At 33.5% G+C, this 23645-nt stretch overlaps 3 protein-coding genes across 4 annotated transcripts; 1 reads left to right on the top strand and 2 right to left on the bottom strand.

Moving 5' to 3' along the window:
- Positions 1 to 430: 430 nt before the first annotated feature.
- Positions 431 to 4455, bottom strand: LOC125822462 (uncharacterized). Its single transcript, XM_049501861.1, is given in 10 exon segments — positions 431 to 829; positions 1428 to 1514; positions 1909 to 2036; positions 2213 to 2691; positions 2771 to 2831; positions 2833 to 2877; positions 3000 to 3077; positions 3350 to 3467; positions 4018 to 4232; positions 4323 to 4455. Coding segments are annotated over 10 exon segments (1341 nt in total). The 5' UTR covers positions 4344 to 4455; the 3' UTR covers positions 431 to 720.
- Positions 4456 to 9783: 5328 nt separating this feature from the next.
- Positions 9784 to 15857, top strand: LOC125822294 (protein RMD5 homolog). Its single transcript, XM_049501682.1, has 2 exons — positions 9784 to 10047; positions 14408 to 15857. Exon 2 carries the CDS (start codon positions 14462 to 14464, stop codon positions 15620 to 15622), a length of 1161 nt encoding a protein of 386 aa, XP_049357639.1. The 5' UTR covers positions 9784 to 10047; positions 14408 to 14461; the 3' UTR covers positions 15623 to 15857.
- A 4635-nt stretch (positions 15858 to 20492) lies between these two features.
- Positions 20493 to 23427, bottom strand: LOC125822584 (E3 ubiquitin-protein ligase WAV3-like). Of its 2 annotated transcripts, none has more exons than XM_049501997.1 (2): positions 22747 to 23427; positions 20493 to 22628 (listed from the first exon to the last, which is right to left on the bottom strand). In XM_049501997.1, the coding sequence occupies exons 1-2, from the start codon at positions 23086 to 23088 to the stop codon at positions 20835 to 20837; spliced, it is 2136 nt and encodes a 711-aa protein (XP_049357954.1). In that variant the 5' UTR covers positions 23089 to 23427; the 3' UTR covers positions 20493 to 20834. The 2 variants fall into 2 exon arrangements, with proteins under 2 accessions (XP_049357954.1, XP_049357955.1); XM_049501998.1 differs by having other exon boundaries at positions 20493 to 22625.
- Between the last annotated feature and the right edge of the window lie 218 nt (positions 23428 to 23645).

The raw sequence follows: 23645 nt of genomic DNA, 5'->3' as shown, positions 1-23645 counted from the left end.
AAGATTGTTTTGTTAATTATTGACAATTTACGATGCGGCTAAAATTCTCTCACCAACCAAGCTATCCATCCCTAGCTGATGTTAGTAGCTTGTTCAACAAGTGGCTTTGCTCATTCAAGTAAATCTCTTTCTTCCTTTAGTCCCTCTTCCCAGCAATAGTCTAGTTCAAGTTCATTGCATCTCAAGTTTGACAATTTGACACCAAACTATCTACTGTTAGAGACAGATTCTCAAAATTCAAAAACAAATTGGAAACGAAGTACGCCCTCCAAGAAGCATTTTTTCCTAGACAAAAAACAAACGAATTTCTTGCATATACTAATCATTCGGGATATGTGACCTCAAAATCCAACCCAAGTATTTATTAATGCAAAAAACAATAGTATAAAGCATAAAAAACATTAAGCACATGTTACAACAGAAAATAATGTAGCAAATAAACTCAACAGGTGCTCATGTACTTGAGATTTTTCTCACAACTGGCTTACAAACAGGGGCGTGTTAAATTATTGCAGTTGCAGAAAGATTAAAAACTCTCTGTTGCAACCGTGCTTGGGCAATGAGCCACAACGCTCAATAGATACAAATCAACAGGTAAATTAAGCGAAGACTCAGATATTCCTGTGCAAACTCCCTAGAAGCCCCCTTTACTTTGTGCTAGCAAAATATGAAAACCTCTATAGTTCTATCTAATAAGCAAGGAAAACATCTTTCCCATCATTAATGGCTCAATTTGCGCTTCTTTGACTGTTTTCTCAACCGCTCCCTCCTTTCTTCTTCTTTTATCTTCCGGAGTTCCTTTTCATCCTCTTTCTTTGCTATTTTCGCACTGGAGTACAAAATAAATTGAGATCAGCACTCAGCGTCCTCTCTTATTTGCACATGAGACTATTGAAGACATTATCATGACAAGATAAGTACTACGAGGAGCACAAATAGCAAACAGACAATACATGTCCTAGATACCTAGGTGTGTTGGGTATGAAGGAAAATGTTTTTTCACAGAAAATGTTATCTTGCTCGGTAAGTAAGCAAGAAAATATTTATCCAAGAGCATTTATATGTTATCTAGCAAAATACTATGGAGGTAAGATGAGATGGGAAGTGGCAGGGGGTGGGGATTGGGTGGATGGAGAGGACACAATAAACTTGGAATGCAACTCATAAAATGTGTTATTCCTACTACCATTGACAGTCATTTTCCTCATTTTTAAGAAAGTTTTGACCAACAAAAACATAGCAAATTGGAGAACATTTTCTTCCTCCACCAAGACAACCTCATCCCCAATCTAGAAAATTTTCTAGTTTTCATTAAATAGCTGTCATAAGCATTGATTTAAGGTTTCAAAATTGTATTAGAAAAATCCAAAAAAAAAAACATTTTAGAGCAAAACACAAAGGAAGTTAACTATAATTTTAGAGCCAACCTTTGTTTTTCTTCCTTCAGTATGTCATCAAAATTAGCCTTCATATCACTAATGTCATCCTCATCTTGATACCTGTTGGGATTATACCTGCAAAAAAGAGATAATACTCTCTCAGGCCAACAAACTAGATGAAATTCAACATTAAGCATTATCAAAACTAGCAGCACCTTGCAGTTTCAGAAATCTTAATTTAACCATATCCCTGACCCCACCCTGTGGGATATGTTGTTTCATTTAACTACATCACGTAAATAACATAAAATAAGTTTTATCTAAATCAATTGTATCAGAGAATGTAAATATTTAACTTAATCCATTTCCTCTGGGAAGACTCAAAAGAGTATCCACATGTACAAAAAAGTTATTAAAGGCTATAAAGTTTTCAAGTCTCACAAACCCTTAGATAATGAATAAACTAAAAGAAACCTACAAGGAATAATTTGATAATAACAATAAAAATAAAAATAGGAAGAATTAGTACCTAGACATCCTCCTAATTATACTAATAGCTTCTGCTCCATTATCTTCTTCTTCATGTCTCATCAGCTTTCTTGCACGGCCTCTATCTTCCAAAAAACGAGTTGCATTTTTAGGAGGCAGTTGCTTTATCTGTTAAAATCAAAAATCACGATCAGCATGTCTTCATCACTACTACTACTCTTTGGAACAACCACCCACCCCCCACGAAGGACCCAAACCAAAATGAAGGGTAAGTAGGTCTTCATTTTCTGCAAGAGAAGGAAAAGATAAAATGGATAGCATGCAAATGAAAATATAGGTGAGACCTGAGAATTAGACAACGACACTGCCTGTTTCTGCATAATCGGCTTATGTTTGTATGAAGGCACAGCTTGTTGTGGCATCACCTTTGATTTTCCAGATTGTAGTATTTCCTTTTTCTGTACCAAGTATTGCCTTGGAATAGAAGGTTGCAACTTTGAAGAGGTTGGCTTATGCAAAGCAGGCACAGTGCTTTTTACACCTGGTGTCAAAACCCTCTTGCCGTTTGGACTAGCTATGATTTTGGGTTGCACTCCTAAAGGCCAGTCAGGCCCACTCCCTTTACTGCTACCCAGTTGTTTCCTGGAATCTAATGCTACTTGAGTTTGTTTACTAACAGAAACAGATTTCTGACTCAACAGTTGATGTGGCATTTGACTGCTTCCCAGTATAGGTTTCCGTACTACACGATCATCTAGAAACTTTCTCCCAGTATTGCTTGAAGATTGCTTGGTGCTTGGTGGTAAAGCTACTCGTGCAGAAAAAAAAATATAGAATAAGTTTTCTGAATAAATAGATTACGCCTTGAGCCACTAAATAAATGACCAGATTAGCAACAAAGGCTTTATGAGGTAGAGAACCTTTTGATGGAACAAGAAGTTCAGCATCATTAGATAATAAAAAATGAGTAATATCTTGTATTTTTTAACATCTGCACCTTTGTTTTTAACTGCAGAAATTCATATGGCAAAAAATAGTTTAAGAAAGGCATCAGCAAATTATAGAGAGAAAATCAGAAGTAAAACACAATGAAGAGAAGTACAATCAATTTCCACTAAATAAATTCAGTACCCCATTATTGACTTTTGGTGCATTGTTGTTGGTACCAGATTTTGATCCTGTGTGTTTTGATGCAGAGCTCTTATTGTTCTACAAGAATAAAAATGTAATGTAACAGATATAAGGTATGCGGTATACCACTGACATCAATAGAAAGGTAGGTATGTGCCATCAATGCCCATAGGCTACAATAAAGATGACAACAATTAACCATACAATATTGGCATGTCATAGAAAGTACAAATTTTCCAAAGTGCAAAGATGGAACCTAAAGTTGTTGTCTTAGACTCTTAGCATGTATTCTACTAGAAAACTAAACTGAAGCACATGCATCTTCATATGAATTAAAACTTGATACATACAATGTGGTTTGACTTCATGATTTTTGCTACCAAATTTGGATTCTCCAATAGCGACTTGCTTTCTTGGATTACTCTTTGAGCAATTACAGGTTGTGAAGGTCCAAAGAAGGAACCATAACTGAAAGTCCCAGAAAAGAAATAGTATTTAAGACCAACACCATAAGCCGCAAAACTGAAATCAATATATACCCCCATCAATAAATCTTTAAACGGAGTAAGAGATACTTTTTCATGCAACTAGAAAAAAAGGGCCGCCCGGTGCATGAAGCTCCTGCTATGGGCAGGATCCGGAAAAGGGCTATTGTAAGCAACTTGCCTGGCATGCTGCTATACTTTTTGTAACTATGCCATGAAAACTAGAAACAAACCAGAAATATTAGAATTATAGTTCTTAGAATCTAGAATTCAGATTTTTCGCAGAAGTCCTAATTATCTTCAAAAGTGAACAACTTCAAAAGAAACTCCGGCAGAGGGATGACAATCATATATCCAAAGAAGACATATAAATAGACATCCAAAAATCCACTTGACATGGGTTTGAAAAAAGCAGCAGACTGGGTGAGAATATATTCATTTCACAGAATTGATAGATTCAATATCAAGGAAAATACCATATTGACAACAAACAAGGGTGTCCAAAATCTCTGAAACGCGCTAGTGGTACTTACTTGTCCCTTGGCAATGTCTTTTTAATTTCACGGGAAAGGTCATCAGCAGAACCTAATTCTTTCTTCATCTGCTTCCTGATATCTTTTTTCAGTCGTTGTCTCAGCTCCAAGTACTCCAACAACTCTTTTGGAGGCTACTGGGTTTCTTCCTCCTTATATTCATCTGCACCACATTCTTCCTCATATTCATCCAATTCTTCATACTCCTCATATTCCTGAATGAATACAATAAAGATGTCATATCAAAGCAGAAGATAAACAATTCAGAAGAATAATGGATATTTAAAAAATAAAAAATAAATTACATCTCTTTCGTATTCGCCCATAGCTGTTCTGGGTCAGCCAATCAAGTTTTCAATAACGCACAAACACCAACAATCAGAAGTCCTGAAAAGAGAGAGAGAGATGGAAGTTATGACCACAGAAATAAGCACACAATGGTAACCATAAAACATTTTCCACCATAACATAGTAACAAGAGAAATTCTAAAACTTGTTACATTTTGACAGTCGGATCACACCAAAATTGAGTTGATTTGCAGAAGACAAAAGCAATCAACATCTACCAAAGATCAGATATGGAAATAAATCAGACATACTTATGCAAATTTTGAACTGATCAATGATTTGAAACTTTCATGAAAACTTAGTAATTGATCTTTATTTTATTTTTGATAGTTAGTGACCCTAGTTTTTTTAGGAAGAACAAGAAGTCCCAAATTATCAGTAATTTATATCCAAGAAGCCTACAAATCCAAGATATTTGAATAAATATTACCTGAATCAATCGAGAATGCCGGAAAACACCAGTGATTCATTCAATAATCAATAATTTTCATGAAAACTAAGTAATCAACCTTTATTTTATTTTTGATTGTTATAAACTCTAGTTTTTTTATGAAGAACAAGAAGTCCCAAATTGTCAGTTATTAACATCCAAGAAGCCTACAAATCCAAGATATTTTAATAAATATTACTTGAATCGATCAAGACTGCCGAAAAACACCAGTGATTCATTCAAAACTCAATGGTTTCGTGAAAACTTAGTAATCAATCTTTATTTTATTTTTTATTGTTAGAAACCCTAGTTTTTTTTATAAAGAACAAGAAGTCCCAAATTGTCTGCAATTAATATCCAAAAAGCCTACAAATCCAAGATATTTGAATAAATATTACCTGAATCGATCATGAATGCCGAAAAATACAAGTGATTCATTCAAGAATCAATAATTTTCATAAAAACTTAGTAATTGATTTTATTTTTGATTGTTAGAAACCATAGTTTTATGAAGAACAAGAAGTCGAAAATTGTCAGTAATTAATATCCAAGAAGCTTACAAAATCCAAGATATTTGAAAAACTATCACCTGAACCGATCTTGAATAATGAAAAATACCAGTGATTCGTTCAAGAAAACCTAGAAATCGATCTTAATTTTATTTTTGATTGTTAGAAACCCTAGTTTTTTTATGAAGAACAAGATGTCCCAAATTGTCAGTAATTAATATCCAAAAACCCTACAAATCCAAGATATTTGGAAAAATGTGTACCCGAATCGATCAAAAATACCGAAAAGCACCAGGAATTCATTCAAGAATCAATAATTTTCGAATAAACTTAGTAATAGATCTTCCATACCTGAAAAAACCTAGCTGATGGAGTCGAATTCGACGAATAATACCGAAAAAGGAGTAGATGCGAAGAACACAAAGCGAAACGTTCTTGATCTGGAAAAAAAGACCACAACGGAAGCGAAAGTAACGATCCGGCTTCGTTGTGAATGGGCAAACGGTGAATAATATAGAAAAGAGAGAGCTGGAGGAATGACCCAGAACAAACGAGGCCAAGACTATCGTGCGCCGGGCGTATATAGCCCGAATCCGCATTCAGTTTCAACATACTTGGTGGCTTTTCCATGGAACGGTGGGAGAAAAATGTATGCAATAATTGCCTTTGGGTGTATTTATTCTTTCTTTTATTTTTGGCTAATTTGTTGATTTCTGTTTGTTTTCGTTTTTACCCTTGGCGCGTAAAAGATATTTTGACCAAGTCATGTTGAGGTTTTGTTTGGAATGAGAATGACCTAAAAGAAAGGAAACTACAAGAAGTTGATCATTGATTTTAAATTTGCATAGATATGACAAGAACTTCAAATTTTGACTCTGATTCTTCAATGGCAATTTTTATTGTATATTACTATAGAATTTGTTTGTGTGGTCATTCAATGTTGCTATCATGTAAAGCCATTTGACAAGAACAAAATAAGCTATTACTTTCTACTTCAATGTTAGTGAATACAAAATTTCCTGATGGATATCATTTTGTAACACATAAACCAAACCATCAGCTTTACCTAATTTTGTAAGAACAGAGAAATTTCTTATTGCCATGAAATATTCATTTCATTAGAAAGCTCTGCTCCATAATTCTTGTGCTAGAAAAATAAATAAATTTTACTCTCAATAAAACTAGATCTTGTAATTGAAATCTGAAAAAAAAAAAAATATTAGGGGTGTCAGTATTTAAATAAATAAATAAATGTAAATTGAGAATAACTCAATTAAAATTATTTAATTTTGTAAAATAATTACCAATTATTATTGAATATTAGTTAATCTCTTGTGATAATGTAATATTTCTCAAATATGTATATTAGGGGAGTGAGTATTTCAAATATATTTTAGCTACATATTCAAAAAATTATAATATAACTTGTTGAAGTGCTTATTTTGGAGGGAGAAAAAACAAAGTTATCAATATGAGCATATAATATATACCTATGTTGTAAATGTATGATCGAGTGGTTCAAGCCAATAATTAGCCCATAAAAAAGTAAGAAATAAATCACAACCTTGATATAAAAAAAAATTCAATCCTTCTCTATTTAGACTCAATTCAATCTTATTTTATGATTGAGTAGATGGAAACTTTATTTTTCTTTATAAAACCGCGCGACATTTTTTAAATTAAAAAATCAATATTACAATTTTTCTTCAACTAAGTAAATATAAATATGTTAACGAAAAGAGTAAATATATGGGGAAAAGGGTATGATATACCCCATCAACTTTGTCATTTGGAGCTGATATGCCCCTCGTTATGAAAGTGACTCATATATAATCTTTACCGTTATACAAACGGCTCACATATACCCCATCGTTACAAAAGAGCTCAAAATGAAAAAAATAGTTTAAAATTTATATTTTTTTGCTTTTAATATTTTTTAAAAAATAAATAAATTATGTAGGGGTATATATGATCCATCAAGCAAAGTTCAAAGTATATTTTAATCTTTTTCATACATAAATTATTTTTTGATTTCTTGGATTATCTTTATTTGAGTTTATTATTTATTTTATTTTTTTCTTTCATTTTTTAGTGTAATGAAAAAAAAATTAAAACTAATTTTTTTTTGCTATATTATATTTTAAAACTATTCTTTTCAGTTATATTGTAATTTAGTTTTGTATTTGAAAAAAAATTTAGGTCATCTATGATAAATTTTACTAGAAAATTAGTGAAACAAAAATAAATTTAACCATCAAAATAATAAATTTAACTGAAAAGGGTCATATTTATCCCTATACCATTAGAAATAGTTTAAATATACTCTTCGTTATACTTTTGGTCCAAATATACCCTTACCATCATACTTTGAGCTAAATATACCCCTCATCTGTTAAATATTTGAATCTCAATCTTAAAATAGACAAGTGAATTTGAAGTACCCATATTCTTTTTATCCAAACCAACGCCAAAACAACCCAGTTAAACACTTTTTTGCACATACCCATTTATAAGCAAACAAAAGCACAACCAATTGTTTGTAAAAAACAATACTAATTAATTAGCACGCAGTACATGAATTTGGTGTTTATAATTAATGTTTCCATTTGTTTTGCCAATCAAAAATATAAAACGTTGAAAAAATTGCAAACTTTTTAAAAATAGTTCACTGTATGTTGTTCTTATTGAGTTAATTGTCTGAGTTAAATTCTGAAATTTTTAAAAGTTCAATTGATATGGTGCTTGAAATTTCATTGACTTCGATTCACCTGCTAAAATTATATGACACATTGGGTGGAGAAGTTGGAAACGAAATTGTTGGGTCTTCGAATCAACATTCTTATTTGTGGCCGAATTACTTCTAAAATTTGTGATGGAAGTTGTTGTAAATCAATGGAATATTGAAAATTATTTGGGTTAGTATTTTTTTTTAGCTGAGATTTTCTCTTGCGTGGTTTTATTGAAATAAATTCAGTTTTGACCTTTTGGGTTCTTTAAATTTGACGATGAGTTTAAAAAAAATTCAAAGTTCTTCAATAATTTTTCACTGTTGACTCATCAAAATTTCAAGTTGTTGGGATTTCGAAGTGACTGTGTGTGTTCGAATGTTGAGAATCATCAACTTAGATGAATACAGTCATTATTGAAGCGGTCAAAATTGAATTGAAGATTGTTATTTTTGTGTCATAACTCCATTGTTGTCTGTTGATATTAGAAGCTTTATTTGGGTTGAGTTATGAGTTATTTTGGATGCTGGTTTGGACAAAAATGATATGGGTACTTCAAATTAATCTCAAAATTAAATACACGTGAGGAGTATTAGATACATGTGAGGAGTATTAAATATAACCATATGGATTATATTTTTTAAAAAACAAATAATTAAAAAATTTAACTATTTTTTTTTCCGTTAGAGAAAGAGGTCAGGGTAATATGTGAGTCATTAATATAACAATAGGGGTATATATGTGTCACATTCATAAAAAAAAAAAAAAAGGGATATCAACTCTGAATAATAAATTTGAGGGGTATATTAGAGTCTTTTCTCAAATAAAATGCAATTTATTAGACAACAAATCTAGATATACGCACAATTTTTATTTTAATGAGGGACACAACCACTCTAAATTGCAACTTGAGGGATATATATGTTTATTTTTCCAATTTAAACTATGGAAAATAGTTAACAATGCCCTTAAACTATGTGAAATGAATAAAAATATTCTTTTGTTTAAGGTTTAGTCCAAAGAATATCCTTGTCGTCAATACTCTGGTAAAGAAAATGCCCTCATTGTTATCTAATGAATAAAAAATGTCCTTTTCGCAAATAAATATATTATTTAGTTTCTTTTTAACACGTTCTTTTTTAATAATATTTTTTAAAAATTAGCAAATGCTTATCCTACTTCAATTCAGAAAAAAGTAAAAAGTGAAAATATTGCTTATTGTATTATAATTATTTTTTATCGTTATATAAATAAAACTCAATGATGAGTTTACTATGATTTTACATACATGACATATATTATACGTTAAAAGGGTACATGAAGTTATTCTATTTTAATTGATAAAATTATATTAATAAGAAAAAAAATATTTCCTACATTTTTATTTGTTAAAGTGATTTTAAAAGAAAGAAAACAAGGATAGGGTCCTTTAATAATATTTCTATTAGAAAGAACATGTGTTTAAAAAGAAAATAAATTATAGTTATCCAGAAAAGGACATTTTTGATCGATTTAATAACTATACGAATATTTTTGAACTAAAATATTAACGGCAAAGACATTTTTAAACAAAAATATTAACATCAATGACATTTTTGGCAAAAGTATAAACAAAAGACATTTTTGTTTATTTCACAAAATTTAAGGAAATTTCTAACCTTTGCAAAGGATAATACCCCTTTAAACCAAGCCGTGGGTTCGATTCATACTTCCGCAGCATTTTCTTTTGGCACCCATTAATCACATTATTTCATTCTTAACCAAATAAAACATAACAGCCACGGAGGAAACCCTACCCATCTTCTCGTCTCTACCACAATCTTCACCTGCAAATCACCCTTTCTTCATCCGCTTCATCTTCCTCCTTGCTCCATCACCCGTCAGTCAATCTCGCTCGAAATCCTGTATGTTGTTAAGTGTTTGACTCGAAATCATAATCTAGCTTTCTGAGGATTGTTGGAACTTTCTAGACGTTGACTGTTTGGATCATCTTCGGATTTGAAGATCCGGCTATCGGGTGAGTGCTTATGCAATAATTGTTTGTTGATTGATTCCTATTATAGTAATAAATTGGTTATTTATTCTGAAGATATAGCAGTTATTTTCCAGATCTACGGCTCAGTCCTGAGCTAAGAACATGCAAAATTTTAATTTGTAGCATGCGAATATTTTACCCTGTTTGTTGCTAGCTCTATGCTTGTTTGTTGAGAATTTGGGGATGAGACGCGTGCAAATGAATTCATTTCCGTTGGAAGCAAATTATGATGAATGAAATTTCTTAGTAATTATTTGAGCTCTGTTAATTGAAAGGATTTCCAATCTATATTAGGTTGGGAGTGTATTTGTTGTGAATTAGGATCTTCTGAGCTCAACTTTTAGGTTAGTGGGTGCACAATTGCACCTGTTTCTCAGAGTATGACAAATATATAGTTCAACCAGAAGTTCTTCTAATTCTAGTTACAAAATAAAGCCACAACTAGTCCACTGAAGTTTAGATTGGATTTTTACTTGTTGATATGTACTTTTCTTGAATTCCTCCTTCCAAGCATAAAATAAATCAGAAATGCTTAGGTACCCAAGCAACAAGCGTAGATATTCCAATCTTGTTGAAATCTGCATCTACAGTTTCCCTTACATGAAATGGCTTTTGGACATGTATTTTTCTTGAATTCCTCGTTCAAACATAAAACAAATCTTTCATGTATTTCTTGTCAGAAATCGTTAGGTACCGAAGCATTAGGCGTACATATTCCAGTTTCATGGAAATCTGCATCCATAGTGTCCCTTCCATGAAATGACTTTTGTGCAAGTCATTAGGAAAAAAATATTTACTAAGAAGGATAGTACCCCCAATTTTGAGATTGCTGCATTAGATTAGTGTGGTCTAGATGCAGCATCTGAATCAGTCTTGCGATGTCACTTCTTATCTCTTCTACCAATGATCATGTTGAATTGTTTTACTCATCTTGTATTCTAACTGTGCACACACAGGCCCTTGGGGATTTCTTGTTTATAAAAGGATAACAAAAGTGATGGCCAAATTCTTCAGACTATTGGGTATAACAGTGGATGTGCTATTTGATTTGAATTTGAAACCTAAGTTCATGTTTCTTTTTTGCTATCTTCTGTTCAAAATTATAACAAAAAATTATGCTTGAGCTAGGGATATTAATTCCACTTAACCTCCAAGCAACCTGTGAGCGAACTTTATACGTAGAACAATAAGCATAAGCAAAGTTAATCAAAGCAAATAACACATGTAAGTGTGTACAAAGTCATATTCCACCTATTCAAAAGCTCTCATATCTCTTTTGCTCCAAAATACCACATAAGTGACTAGGGCTGCATTTAGAACTCTACATCTTCTTCTTCTCTCCTGAATACTCTCAACTATGCATCATCACACACTTAACTATTTTCAATATTGTCTAATTTTTAGAAAATACTCTCTCTTTTTCATTTGTTTGTCTTACTTTCCTTATTAGTTCATTTTAAAGAGAACGTCTCTTTCCTTATTTGACAACTCTTTAATTTTAAAATTCCACGTGGCATGTTTATGATTACAAAATTAGAGGCCATTTTGGTACATTATACATATTTTTAGTTGACAACCACAAGCTTCAAAATTTTTGTTTACTTTCTTAAACTCCGTGCCCAGACAAACTAAGTCAAATAAATTGAAACGGAGGAGTATGCAGTAAGCCGATGGAACAATGGATGATTTGGTTAAAACACTCAAGGTCAACTTGAAGCGTTTAAGGCGGCCTTATTCTTATTTTTCTTATAATTATGTTGTTAGGGTCTCTTTCATGCACCTTGAATATTCCACTGATACTTGTTACCTTTGTCATTAGAGGTTCAAGTAACTCTGACCAGTAAGATTTAGGTAGTAGATACAATATAACACCTCACATATTTTTTCTAAACCCTGGTATAAGAGAACTTTGCACGACGTTTGTCACACCCACTTGGAGGAGAACCTTATTTTAAAGGTTCTGTTTTACAAGCAACAAGGATTTCATAGGCTTGATGGAGTACACGTTTCTTGATTGTGGGAATGGGTTTCGAAGGACATAGAATAGTGAAAGTAGTACATATTACTATATCAATGGGGTGTCGAGTGTAATTTACGATGGCAGGTTGAATTTTGAGATACGCCAATACAATCTGGATCAGTCCTTCGTGATAGCAGATGAATTGCTCGGCCTCTGACATCAAAATGCAATATTTGTTAAATACAATAGTTTCAAAGAGTTTTTCTTATGGTAGTTTTGAAAGTCCATAAAGTAGAGTATGCACATGTTTGAAGAGAAAAATCTCCTAACTAAAACAACATGAGTACTAGTTCCGACCAATCTCTAGGTTTTGGGTCATCTCGTTGAACCTTTCTTTTCATTTTTTTTAAATTCTAGAAGCCTATCTAAACCTCTTTACAAATGACCTGTCCAATATATTGGTTTCCGTAACCTTTCATTGGCATTCTTCGTGACTTGTATATGCTACAGAGCAACAATGTTCGTACATATTCAAAAATGCATGTTCTACTCGAAACATGCTCTTTGTTCTTGTGTCCCTTGTGATTTACGTATGGTGGTGGTGTCAAGAACCTTCCTTGAAGTTATCTTGGGTTGCCATTGTTTAGCAAAAATGACTATATTTAAGTTACGCACTCAAGGTGTAGCGTTCGATGGGTTTAGGGTGGGTGGTGTCTGTTGTAGTATTGATCTTATTCTTGTAGTGTCTTGCCTATCAATCATCATCTGTTGTTTCCTTATTAGTTGCTACATAGACAACCATAAGGTGTCATGTTCAAAATTTTATGTGATTTCTTCCCATCCATCCAAGTCTTGATGGAAAGAGGTACCGGTACCTATACTCGTGGGAGGTATAGGTAGCACGTACCTCGTGAAATTAGTCAAGGTGCTCCAACTGATGTTGCAAATCCCTAGGATATTATGTGTAACTTGAATGGCTAGAACTATAATAAAAGCTCCAAAAGTTTAGAGTGAGATCCTAGTTGCATAGAAAGTCTCACACTTCTTGCTAGAGAGAGAGTGACACTAGAACCGTCACCAGAAAGATGAATGGTGTTTGAACGATCCTAGAGAGTAGTGGTGCCGAAGCAGTTGTCAGAAAGCAGCGATGTGTGAATGGTCATTGTGGATGAGTGGCGCTTGAATGATCGTTCATAGAGTAGTGACTTTGATAGCCGGAGAGATGAACGGAACCAACATCAAAAGGAGGCTGTCACATGTGACCAACAACACCCATCGGCAAAGCTATCCGAGTCTTTACCAAGATTGTAGAGATACCATGTGAGGTCAGAGAAGACTTATCATTGACATGATCAAATAATAATGTGCAAGAGGGTGCCCACATATATAGGAGTGTTGGGCTATCTACGCGGTAGGTAATTAGTATCTCTATGCTATTAAGCTAAGTAAATATAGAGTATCTTAAGGAATCTTATAGAATATTCTATATGATTTTTATTATCTAATTACAATAAATTTTAATTTCTAGACATACATGACTCTAGACGTATAGACGTGATATGCTAACATTTGAACAAGCTGTTATCTCCTTATGTTGTCCACACTCCAGGCTGTTATCTCCTTATGTTGTCCACACTCCATATGTTCAAGCATAGGTGTGCAGGGGGCATTAGAGTCCCATATTAGTTGAGAGAATGAGTTGTCTCTTATGATTTCTTGGACAGTCTTCATATCATAACCTGACTTTTGTGGTTGATTTAGGCTCAAAAACCATTGTCTTAACATTTCCCATATTTTTTTCTCAGGTTTCAAAATTTGGCAACTTTAATCTAGTGCTTTTTCTTTGTTAACAACAACTTCACATTCGAACTCCAGCAACTATGTTAACTTTTCCTTATGCATCATGTATAAGTTAAACAACTTCTTATCTTTTGGTCTATTTGCTTTGGTTAAGATGGGCTGAAGAAAAGGATATATTTGGTTATGAAGTACTGAAGCATTGATGCAAGGTATATTTTATGTGAGGGGAGAGATGTGTGTGTGTGTTTCCTCAACTGTTGAGACAATACTTGCAGCTGGTAAAGGTATACAATGAAGCAATTAAAATATTCCATGTCTAATTAGTTACTAACTTTTAATGATCCTGTCACCTTCCGGTTCTTTAAGGATCTTAAACTTTCTTTTAGCTTTAGCTAATTAGGATCTTGTGTTTCACAATGAGTTAAAGTTAGGTAGTTCTTAGGAGTAAAAATATTTTTTGCAGGCACAAGCGCACACAGTCAAGTCTGGTGGTTAGGCACCGATGGATTCTTCGTTTCCTTTTCTTATCTACTATTGTGCCCATATGTACATGCATAATGACGTTGTATCCTTTTCATCTAGGGGATTGCCAATTTTACACCGAGAAATTCTAGCAGGAATTCGAGAAATTAGAAAATGGAGCTGAGTACCATTAAAGATGCCTTTGATCGTGTCACAAAGAAGCAAAAGGTTGCATCATCAAAGTCTCAAGAAGTGATAGAGCAGATCAGTCATGAAATAGAACAAGCACTGTTGAGAATACAGTCAGCTAATGATACTGCATCTCTGAGTGAACACAAAGTGATTCTTAGTGAACTTAAAGCCAAGTTGAAGGAAGTTGCTCCACTCAGTCAGATGGAAGGAACACAAAAAGAATTAAATGTTGCACTAAGCAAGTACCCGAAGCTCCTTGAGAAGTCACTCAATCCTGATATATCAAAGGCTTACAGGAATGTTGGTTCTGATATCCATACTGTTAACCAGATAATTGCCAGCCATTTCTACCGGGAAGGCCACTTTGATCTTGGTGATTGTTTCGTTAATGAGGCCAGAGAATCTGAAGCTGCAGACCAAAAATCTCCTTTTCTGCAAATGTATCAAATACTTGAAGCCATGAGGTCTAGGAACCTGGAGCCAGCTCTGAGTTGGGCCACCACGAATAGTGAGAAACTTAAGCTTAGTGGATCTGATATTGAAATGAAGCTACACAGGCAGCAGTTTGTAGAAATTCTGCAAAAAAGAGGTAGAGATGGAGCTTTAAACTATGCTAGAACTTTCTTCCCACCTTTTGCCACCAAATATTTGGCAGAGATCCAGAGGCTCATGGCCTGTCTATTGTGGGCTGAGAAACTGGAGTCCTCACCTTACTCAGATTTACTATCACCTCTCCACTGGGATAAATTGGCTGAAGAACTTGCTCGGCAGTTCTGCAATCTCATGGGTCAATCCTATGAGAGTCCGTTGAGTGTGACCATTGCGGCAGGTGTCCAGGGATTGCCAACCCTTCTGAAACTGATGAATGTGATGACTGGGAAAAAGGCGGAATGGCAATCCATGAAACAATTACCCGTGCCAGTAGACTTGGACAGAGAATTTCAGTTCCACTCTATCTTTGTCTGTCCAGTGAGTCGGGATCAGGCATCTGAGGAGAATCCCCCTATGCTGATGTCTTGTGGGCATGTGTTATGCAAGCAATCTATTACCAAACTGTCAAAGAATAACAACACACGGCCTTTCAAGTGTCCCTACTGCCCCACGGAGGTTGAGGTCGGTCAGTGCAGACAATTGTTCTTCTAGTAGGAGTTGATCACCTCGGCGTTTGTATTAAAATCTTCTTGCTACCCCTCTTTATCTCTATGCTCTGTGAACTCAATTCCCGTTCGTTCGTTACAACTTACATGGTTGGTGGTACCTCTGACCATAGTGTTAATTGTGCTTAAGCTGCTCTATTCTATGTACTATGGTAAATTGGTTGTATATAGGAATTCTTTACCATTTCATGCAAATAAGCTGCCTTAAGTCATTCAGTTCATATACCTTAGGTCAACGAATGTGATATGAACTCGAAGGAATGCCTGTGATATGGGTCCAAATATTGTTGAACAAATCAAGCGATGGTTGATGATTTGACTAAATTGAGCAACCGAATGGGTGTTTTGATAACTTTTGGTTATAACACCATTTGGTTTCTCTTGATGTCTTCCTAAAGATACGACCTTTTCTGGATAAACATTCCATGTAAGCACATGACTTCTCGTGGAATTTCAAAAGTAGGGATATCACCTTGAAGATGTCTATTTCTAGGATAGTAGTCATTTTTTGTTGAATAACCTACAGTACTGTTATCCTTTATGTGGAGAACAGTCGAACACTTGTGAAGACGTGATACTTAAGGGAATAATTCCACTCATATGAGTATATGATATATCTGCTTACACATCACTTTAATGGTGTCAAAAATTGATTTATCATGTAAACTGTGGTTTGTCCGCCCATTCAAATATCCACTCACTTATTAAGTGTTTTCTGTCTATTGGGACACGTCTCTTTGGATTCCAGATCTTGATACATTGTTAAATTGGTAAAAAAAGAAAATGTGACAACCCCACAAATAGAGAAAATGATAAGAAGACCTAAAGTACAGCATCAATGAACCATATAGTAATTGTTTTAGGTATTATGTTTCCCCCTTTTAGTTTTTTTTTTTTAAAAAAAAGGTATTATGTTTCCCATTGGCTACTTTATCTTATTTTATTGCGACATATAGAGAAGTAAAAAGTAGGTGTCTTTTCGGTTCCAATGGAATTGTTTGGTTTGGATTGGTAAGAATTTGCCTAAAAGGGAGCAGATAAAACGTACCAATTTTTAAGTATTATTATAGTATAGTAGTTAATTCTCAAAAAGCTCTAACAAAGGTACGCAATTTCAGGAGAAGACCACCAAAAAAGTAAAAGAAGGTACAGTAATAAGCTTAGTAGGCGTTTGAAAAAAATGTAGAGAAACCAACAAGCTTACTAGGCGTTAGTTTAGTCATAAATTTTAATCTTTTTTCCGCTTTATTTGAAATTTATGGAGTTAAAGTTGAAGATGAAATTGTATTTGATTATACATTTTGTAAATAATATTTTCAAATTTGAAACACAACTTCGAATTGAAATTAAAATTTTCATAGGCAAACATCATCGTTATTCAAATAAAATGAAAAATTATTCCAAAAAAAAAGAGTAAATATTTTTTTTATGGCGAAATATTCATTAGTGTCTTTTCCTACTTTATCATAGTAGTACAAAAAAGTTCTCTATCTTTTTTTCCTTGGTTTTCACAAACGTATAGCTAAAGTAACGCTAACGTGGAATTTCATTAAAGTGCATAAATAGATCACTTTTATCTTGCTAATTTTCTCGGGATTTTCAAGAACAGAGATTTATCTAAATATTAAATGGAGTTGATCATGATTATGTGTGGTCCATCACTCTAACCATGTGATTAACCCTCCCCACATTTTGCTTTTTTCCTATTGGGATTAGAGAGTGCATATTAAAATAATCCCCCCTTGTAAGGTCATTATCTTTCAATTTTAATTATTTTTCTGAATCAATTGATAATGACTCTAAAATAGAGATGTCTATCATGTCATGTGTTTTCATATTTGGCAACAGTGTAGAATTCTCGTCTCGTTCAACTTCTCACTGATTATCATCAATTATACAAGTTGATAAATTATGTACTCTCTTCGTATTTAGCTCTGGACTTTTGAAACTTGTGATCTAAAATTAAATAAATATTTTAAAGTTAAATTATTATTTAATATAAAAATGTGTTATTTTTTTTTAAACTAACTAGAAAGAAAAATAAGTCATATAAACTGAACTGAAAGAGTAGTATTTGTCCCATTTTTATTTATATGACACACTTTGACTAGAATTATTTGTAAGAATAACATAACATTTGTATGTCGATGAGATTTTTTATAAATAAGATTATATCTTTTTTATTTTGATACTAATTTGGAGTTGGCATTATTCTCAAGGAAGGAAATTGTATTTATTGGGCATTAAATTAGTCTGGATTTTTGTGCAATGATTCATCAGAGGTGACCGCAAGATCATTAGAGAATCGTTTTGATTTTGGTATTCTCTGGAATTATTTGATGAGCAACCAGGCTCGTGCTGGTGTACTTCAATCAATACATATTGTCCTTCATCACAACTAAAGTACAACAACAGTTGTTTTGCATTTATCATTTACTAGTAATAAAATTATTTATTTATTTTTTAATATCACACCCACCTTTCTAGTCTCTATTCTTGACTAATTCCATCAGCTATATTGTTTCATTCACCTTAAAACAGGTTAACAAATTAAACTATTCAATGGTGAATTAATTCAAGTGTATAGGGCTACCAATCAAGGCCGTGCTAAATATTCTTTCATCTTTAATCAGATGTTTCAGATTCAAATCCCTCCAAATATGAATTCATCTTTGTTAGAAAGCATTTTACCAGTTGGTGAATACAAATTCATCATGGGATACCAAACCTTGGGTAGGATAGGGCTGTTTTTCCTAGTAGTTATTTATGCCCAGTAAGTAGTAAACAAACATATCCTGCATTAATTAACCTTGAATTTCCAAAAGCAATAAATATTACTATATAAGAAGAGTGAATAAATTCACTCCTCTTTCGACACGTGGCACCAAAAAAAAGGAGAGGGTTGAACATAAGTGTGAATGTGAGGGTATTTTGGGTATTTAAAAATACCCTCACATTCACACTTATCTACTAAAAAAAATATTACTATATAATATATATAATGTATAATATAAGTACTAGATAAGTGTGAAAGTGAGGGTATTTTGGATATTTAAAAATACCCTCACATTCACACTTATCTACTAAAAAAAATATATATAAGTAGTAGATTTAAATATATTTAAAAATAATATAAGTAATACTATACTTAGTATGCTTAAAAATAGTAAAAACTACATAAAAAGTACTACATATCATATTACAATAATTAACAATTATTTGACACTTTCAATTCTATCAATGACATATAAATTAGGATAAAAAAGGTAACATTTATAATCAAAAATAATCTAAGTAATACTATACATTACAATAATTTATAGCTTAAATATTTAAAAGTTATATAAAAAATTTAATTGACTCTCTAAATTCTATTGCTACCACATAAAATGGATTATATGATAAACATATATTGTTTGAAATTGACGAAAAATAAACTATAAATTACAATAATTAACAAAAAAAATCGTCGGCTCCAAAAAATCTATCAATTAAGAACATATATTGTTTCAAATTGACGAAAAAGAAACTATAAATTACAATAATTAACAAAAAAATTCTCTCGACTCCAACAAATCTATCAATTAATGCCACATAAATTGGGACATGGAAAATAACATATATTCTTTAAAAATTAAGTTCAAAATGTACTATAAAATACAATAATTAACAACTTAATATAGTAAAGAGACATATAAAAAATGGTTAATATTTGAAATTTTGCATGTGCCACATAAATTAGAACAAAGAGAGTAATAAATATTATTTTCAAAATTCTGTAAAAAAAAAGGTACTATAAATCACAATAGCTAACAATTTAAAATATTTTTAGAATCATATAAAATTTTCAATAACTTCTCAAATTTCATAATATAGGACATAAGAAGAGGGAATAACCAATATATTTATAAAAAGAAATGACATATAAAATGAAATGGACAGAGTATTAGTTTTTGAAAATGGAAAAGGACAAAACACATATAAAATTAAAAGACATATAAAAAAAAATTGGTTTAACTCTCAAACATAAAAAGTAACATATGTTATTAAAAACTTTAATAAAAAGTACTATAATTTACAATAAATAATAACTTAAAATATCTACAAGACAACAAAAAAAAGACTAATTTTTGTACTGCTTGTGTCACATAAATTAGGATTGGGATGATTTTAAAATTTTAATTTTGGTTATACATTATAAAATAGCCGAAAAATTGAATGATATAATTTTTTTTAAAATAACCGAATGAATCGTCCTATCGATAACCCTAATGTTACTTCTACTCTGTTTATTTTTACTTAAATTTAGAAAGATATGTTTCATTTCTACCCTCAATCTTATCGGTACATTTATTTGCTATTTGAAATTGAAATTAAAAAGACAAATGACAAATAAGTTTTTATATTAGCTCACTTATGAGCAAAATATATTATAACAATCTTTACTAATTTTATAACAATACATAAACTATACTCTCTCCGTCCCATATTAGATGGACACTTCCAACTTTACACGGTGATTAAGAAATCATTAATACATTGGAAGACTTCACCATTTTACCCTTTGTTTATATCAATGCACATTGAAATGAGTTACAAAAAATACACATACAATATAGGAATGGTCATATTAATTGTAGGGTAAAATGGAAAAGAATTAATTAATTCTATCCTAATTTAATAAGTGCTCAAATAATATGGAAAAAAAAAATTTAATAAGATTCTCATCTAATATAAGACGGAGAGAGTAACAATATAACTTTATTAATGTTGAGCCCAGACAGTGCCCGGGCTTTCTTTACTAGTATTATGAGAAGCAAACAAAAGATATAAGAGCGACAATTACTGACAATAAATTGAAGAAAGATTATTCTGTTCATCTCCATTTAAACATCATTAAAATCTCTACATTAAGAAAGGATTATAATTTTTTTGGGAGATAATAGAAGACAAAAGCACATAGCTCTTCTTAACCCCACCCCCCACTGCCTTAATCAAACAATCACTCAATGTAGGGTACCCACTTTACCCTTTCACTAACTGTTGTTTTCCTCTGCAGAAAGCGCCGAGCCGTCGGGTACCCTTTGTCGTTTTTAAAGTTTTTTTTTTTTTTGCTTCTTCATATGGGATAAGCACTACTATATTTTAACCTATTTCTACAATATTAATAAGAAAATAAAAATAAAAATAAAAATAAACTAAAATCTTGCATCTTCGAAGCCGTGTAAATCACTGACTCTATTCAACGATTTTCTCATTATAGCCACTTTAGCTAACCGTTCAGCGGCTCTCCAAGCCGATGTAGGTGTAAGCGGCTCAGCTTTATCATCTTCTCTTTGTTGTACGTTTGTTCTTCGTCGATGTGGCTGCTGAGTTTGATTTTGCCTTATGTAATGAAGCTCAGACAGCTCGGTTTCTAAGCCATGAACGAATTCACCAGCTGAGCTGGAATTTGACTGAACTAACAAAGCACGAGCAGAGGATAACATGTGGTGCGCGCCGGTTAAGTCGTTTCGTTCAATCAATCGCTTAGACTCAGCCATGGCTCGAGTCGAAATGAAAAGATCTCTGAGCCGTTGGATATTAGGGGTTGATGATCGAACGGCGTGGGGACGTGGGACCAAAAGAGCTTGTTCTTTACAGTATACGAGCTCTTGAGTTGATGGGTCTTTGTAAGAGCATCGAACGGACAATACATGGTGGGTCCCAATGGCTGACGTGGGAACCTTTAGTTCCACCAACAATTCCCTTTCTTCCTCTGCGTAGAAATCGCCGAGGCGGAGAGAACCGGAACCTAGAGCAGCGGGCCGGTTTGTGTATGAATAAACCGCCGCTACTTCCGCCGGCGCTGAACCGGAAACGAATCCCACTTGAACTCGGAGATCCTGAACGACGACGTTTATTATGCCTCCGATGAATTTTTTGAATACATCATCGTTGGATTGGTTCAGTCCGATGGAATGTACCGGAATCTCCGAGTTGTTGAAGCGCGTGCAGGTGGAAACGATGGTAGATTGATACCGTTGATTGGTGGAGATGGTGGTGAGACGATCATTTGGACAGTCTGATAAGAGCATGATGCTAGCGACGGGGTTACGCTCTCTGCGATCTTCTAGAACTTTCGCAGCCTTTTTTAGAGCGTCGCTTGCACTGGTTCCTGTTCCATCTAGAGCAACAATGGCATCTACAATGCGACGTGCCGATCGTTTTCCGCTTGTTGTCATTCTCCGTAATGGTAAAAGCCGTTTGGAGGTTGTAGAGAAGGCCACAATTGAAAGCCGATCGGATGTGGATAGCGTTGATATTACTAACCTCATGGCACGTTTCATCATTTGGATATCCTGAGCTTTCATTTTCCCACTAACATCAAGCACCATAACAAGATCAATAGGTGCTCTTCGGGCTGTCCTTGCCAACGCCGGTGGAGCTTTAAGTTTCAATATTATCACATACGTTTCATAACTCCGGCCAACAGATACAACGGCTGCTTCAGGCAATAACCTCGCCTCGAAGTTGGTAAAATTTACCAAACTCTCCTTCTCCGGCTTCACGTTTGCGTCCACGAAAAATCCTTGAAATTCTTCCACCACATTATCACTCTCTTCATCATACTCATCGGATTCCGGTATCGGATTGAACCGAGCAACAGAAGTTGGAGACATCAGTGGCTCATCATCATTGTATACCTTCAAAATAGGCCTTCCCTGAAAGTTGGTTTCGGTTGTAAATTTGACATCTCTTTTTGCTTTAGGTGATGGAGATACTTCTCTAATTGTTTTCTCTTCAACTTTTACTGGTTTTTGAGTATCGTGTATCGACAATAGAGGCAGCTCCTTCCATTCAGAGTGGCAAACAGGACACACAAGGGCTGTTTGTTTCCTTAAAAGAGCTGCTATACATGGGAAATGAAAACTGTGAGAGCACTCAGCCGTGAAAATAGCAGTTCCTTGCCCAGTCTTCACCGTCTGTAAGCATGTGCCGCACTTAGTCTGCTAAACATGGAAAAGAGCAAGTTAAGAAAAAAAACAAAAAAAAAATTGGATTCCACTGTACAAAAACGTGTAGGATAGAAGAACAGAATAGTGAACAGTATTAATCAGTTATTGTTACCTTAGGAAAACGTAAGCTGGATTTGAGAAGCGAAAAAGTAGAAGGTGAACGTGGGGAAGATGGCGTAGAGCGGTTAAAAAACCGGGGGCTGTTTTTGGTTTTGCATTGAAGCTTTGGACTTCCAGGGGCTGACGCCGCCTGAACAGTAGCAGTGGTCCGGCAACGGAGTATTGAACTGGAAACTGGGGGAGACTGGAATCGTGGGGTTGAAGGGTTAGAGAAAAACCCAAATTTGGAATTGATTCTTGGACTTGGAGTTGGGTTTGTGTTGTCTTGCTTTTCTTTAGTATCTCGATCTCTGGGGATCGATGTACAAAAAGCTCTTCGCCATCCCAAAACCATTGTGAGTGCTCTGATTCTTTTTCTGCTTTTTGTTGTTTTTCTTGCTTGCTGTGATGATGATAATAATAATAATGGAGAGAAGAAATAAAAAAGTTGGGTTTATGAAATTGGATTTGGTATTAACAAAACAAACGGAGGAAAAAACATAATAAAGGAGAAGACAAAAACAAATAGAAACTTAATCGTTTCTTCTTCCTTTTTGCTGTGGATGAAACGTTGCTTTCTCTTTCCTTTTTGTTAATCAGTAAACACAAAAAGATCACTACAAATGCTACCAAGAATACTTTAATGTGAAACTGAAATCCCAGTGAGTCTCTTTTATTGGAGTGCAGAAGCTTTTTCCGAGGTGAGAATATCTTTAAAAAATAAGGGGGACCAAGAAAAAAAAAGAGGTAAGATTACCGGCAAATGGAGGTTTTTGCAAGTCAACGTATTGGCTTTTACATTAATCTGCTGACTATTTCTATTTTCACGATAAAATAGGGACTGAAACCATCTCTGCCATGAAATCTCTCTTTTCTTTACGATTAGCCAACTTGCATATTTTTAATTCTTTC

The sequence above is a fragment of the Solanum verrucosum genome, unplaced genomic scaffold (genome assembly GCF_900185275.1).
Source record: "Solanum verrucosum unplaced genomic scaffold, falcon-dt-bn FXZP01000103.1, whole genome shotgun sequence".
NCBI lineage: Eukaryota > Viridiplantae > Streptophyta > Magnoliopsida > Solanales > Solanaceae > Solanum > Solanum verrucosum.
Note: the sequence above shows the minus strand (reverse complement) of the source record. Positions and strands in the feature narration are given on the sequence as shown.

Coding starts and splice junctions, on each gene's coding strand:
- LOC125822294 (XM_049501682.1), top strand. CDS start 14,462: ATGGAGCTGAGTACCATTAAAGATGCCTTTGATCGTGTCACAAAGAAG.
- LOC125822584 (XM_049501997.1), bottom strand. CDS start 23,088: ATGGTTTTGGGATGGCGAAGAGCTTTTTGTACATCGATCCCCAGAGAT. Junction 22,629..22,746: donor CCAGCTTACGTTTTCCTAAG/GTAACAATAACT, acceptor TTCCATGTTTAG/CAGACTAAGTGCGGCACATG.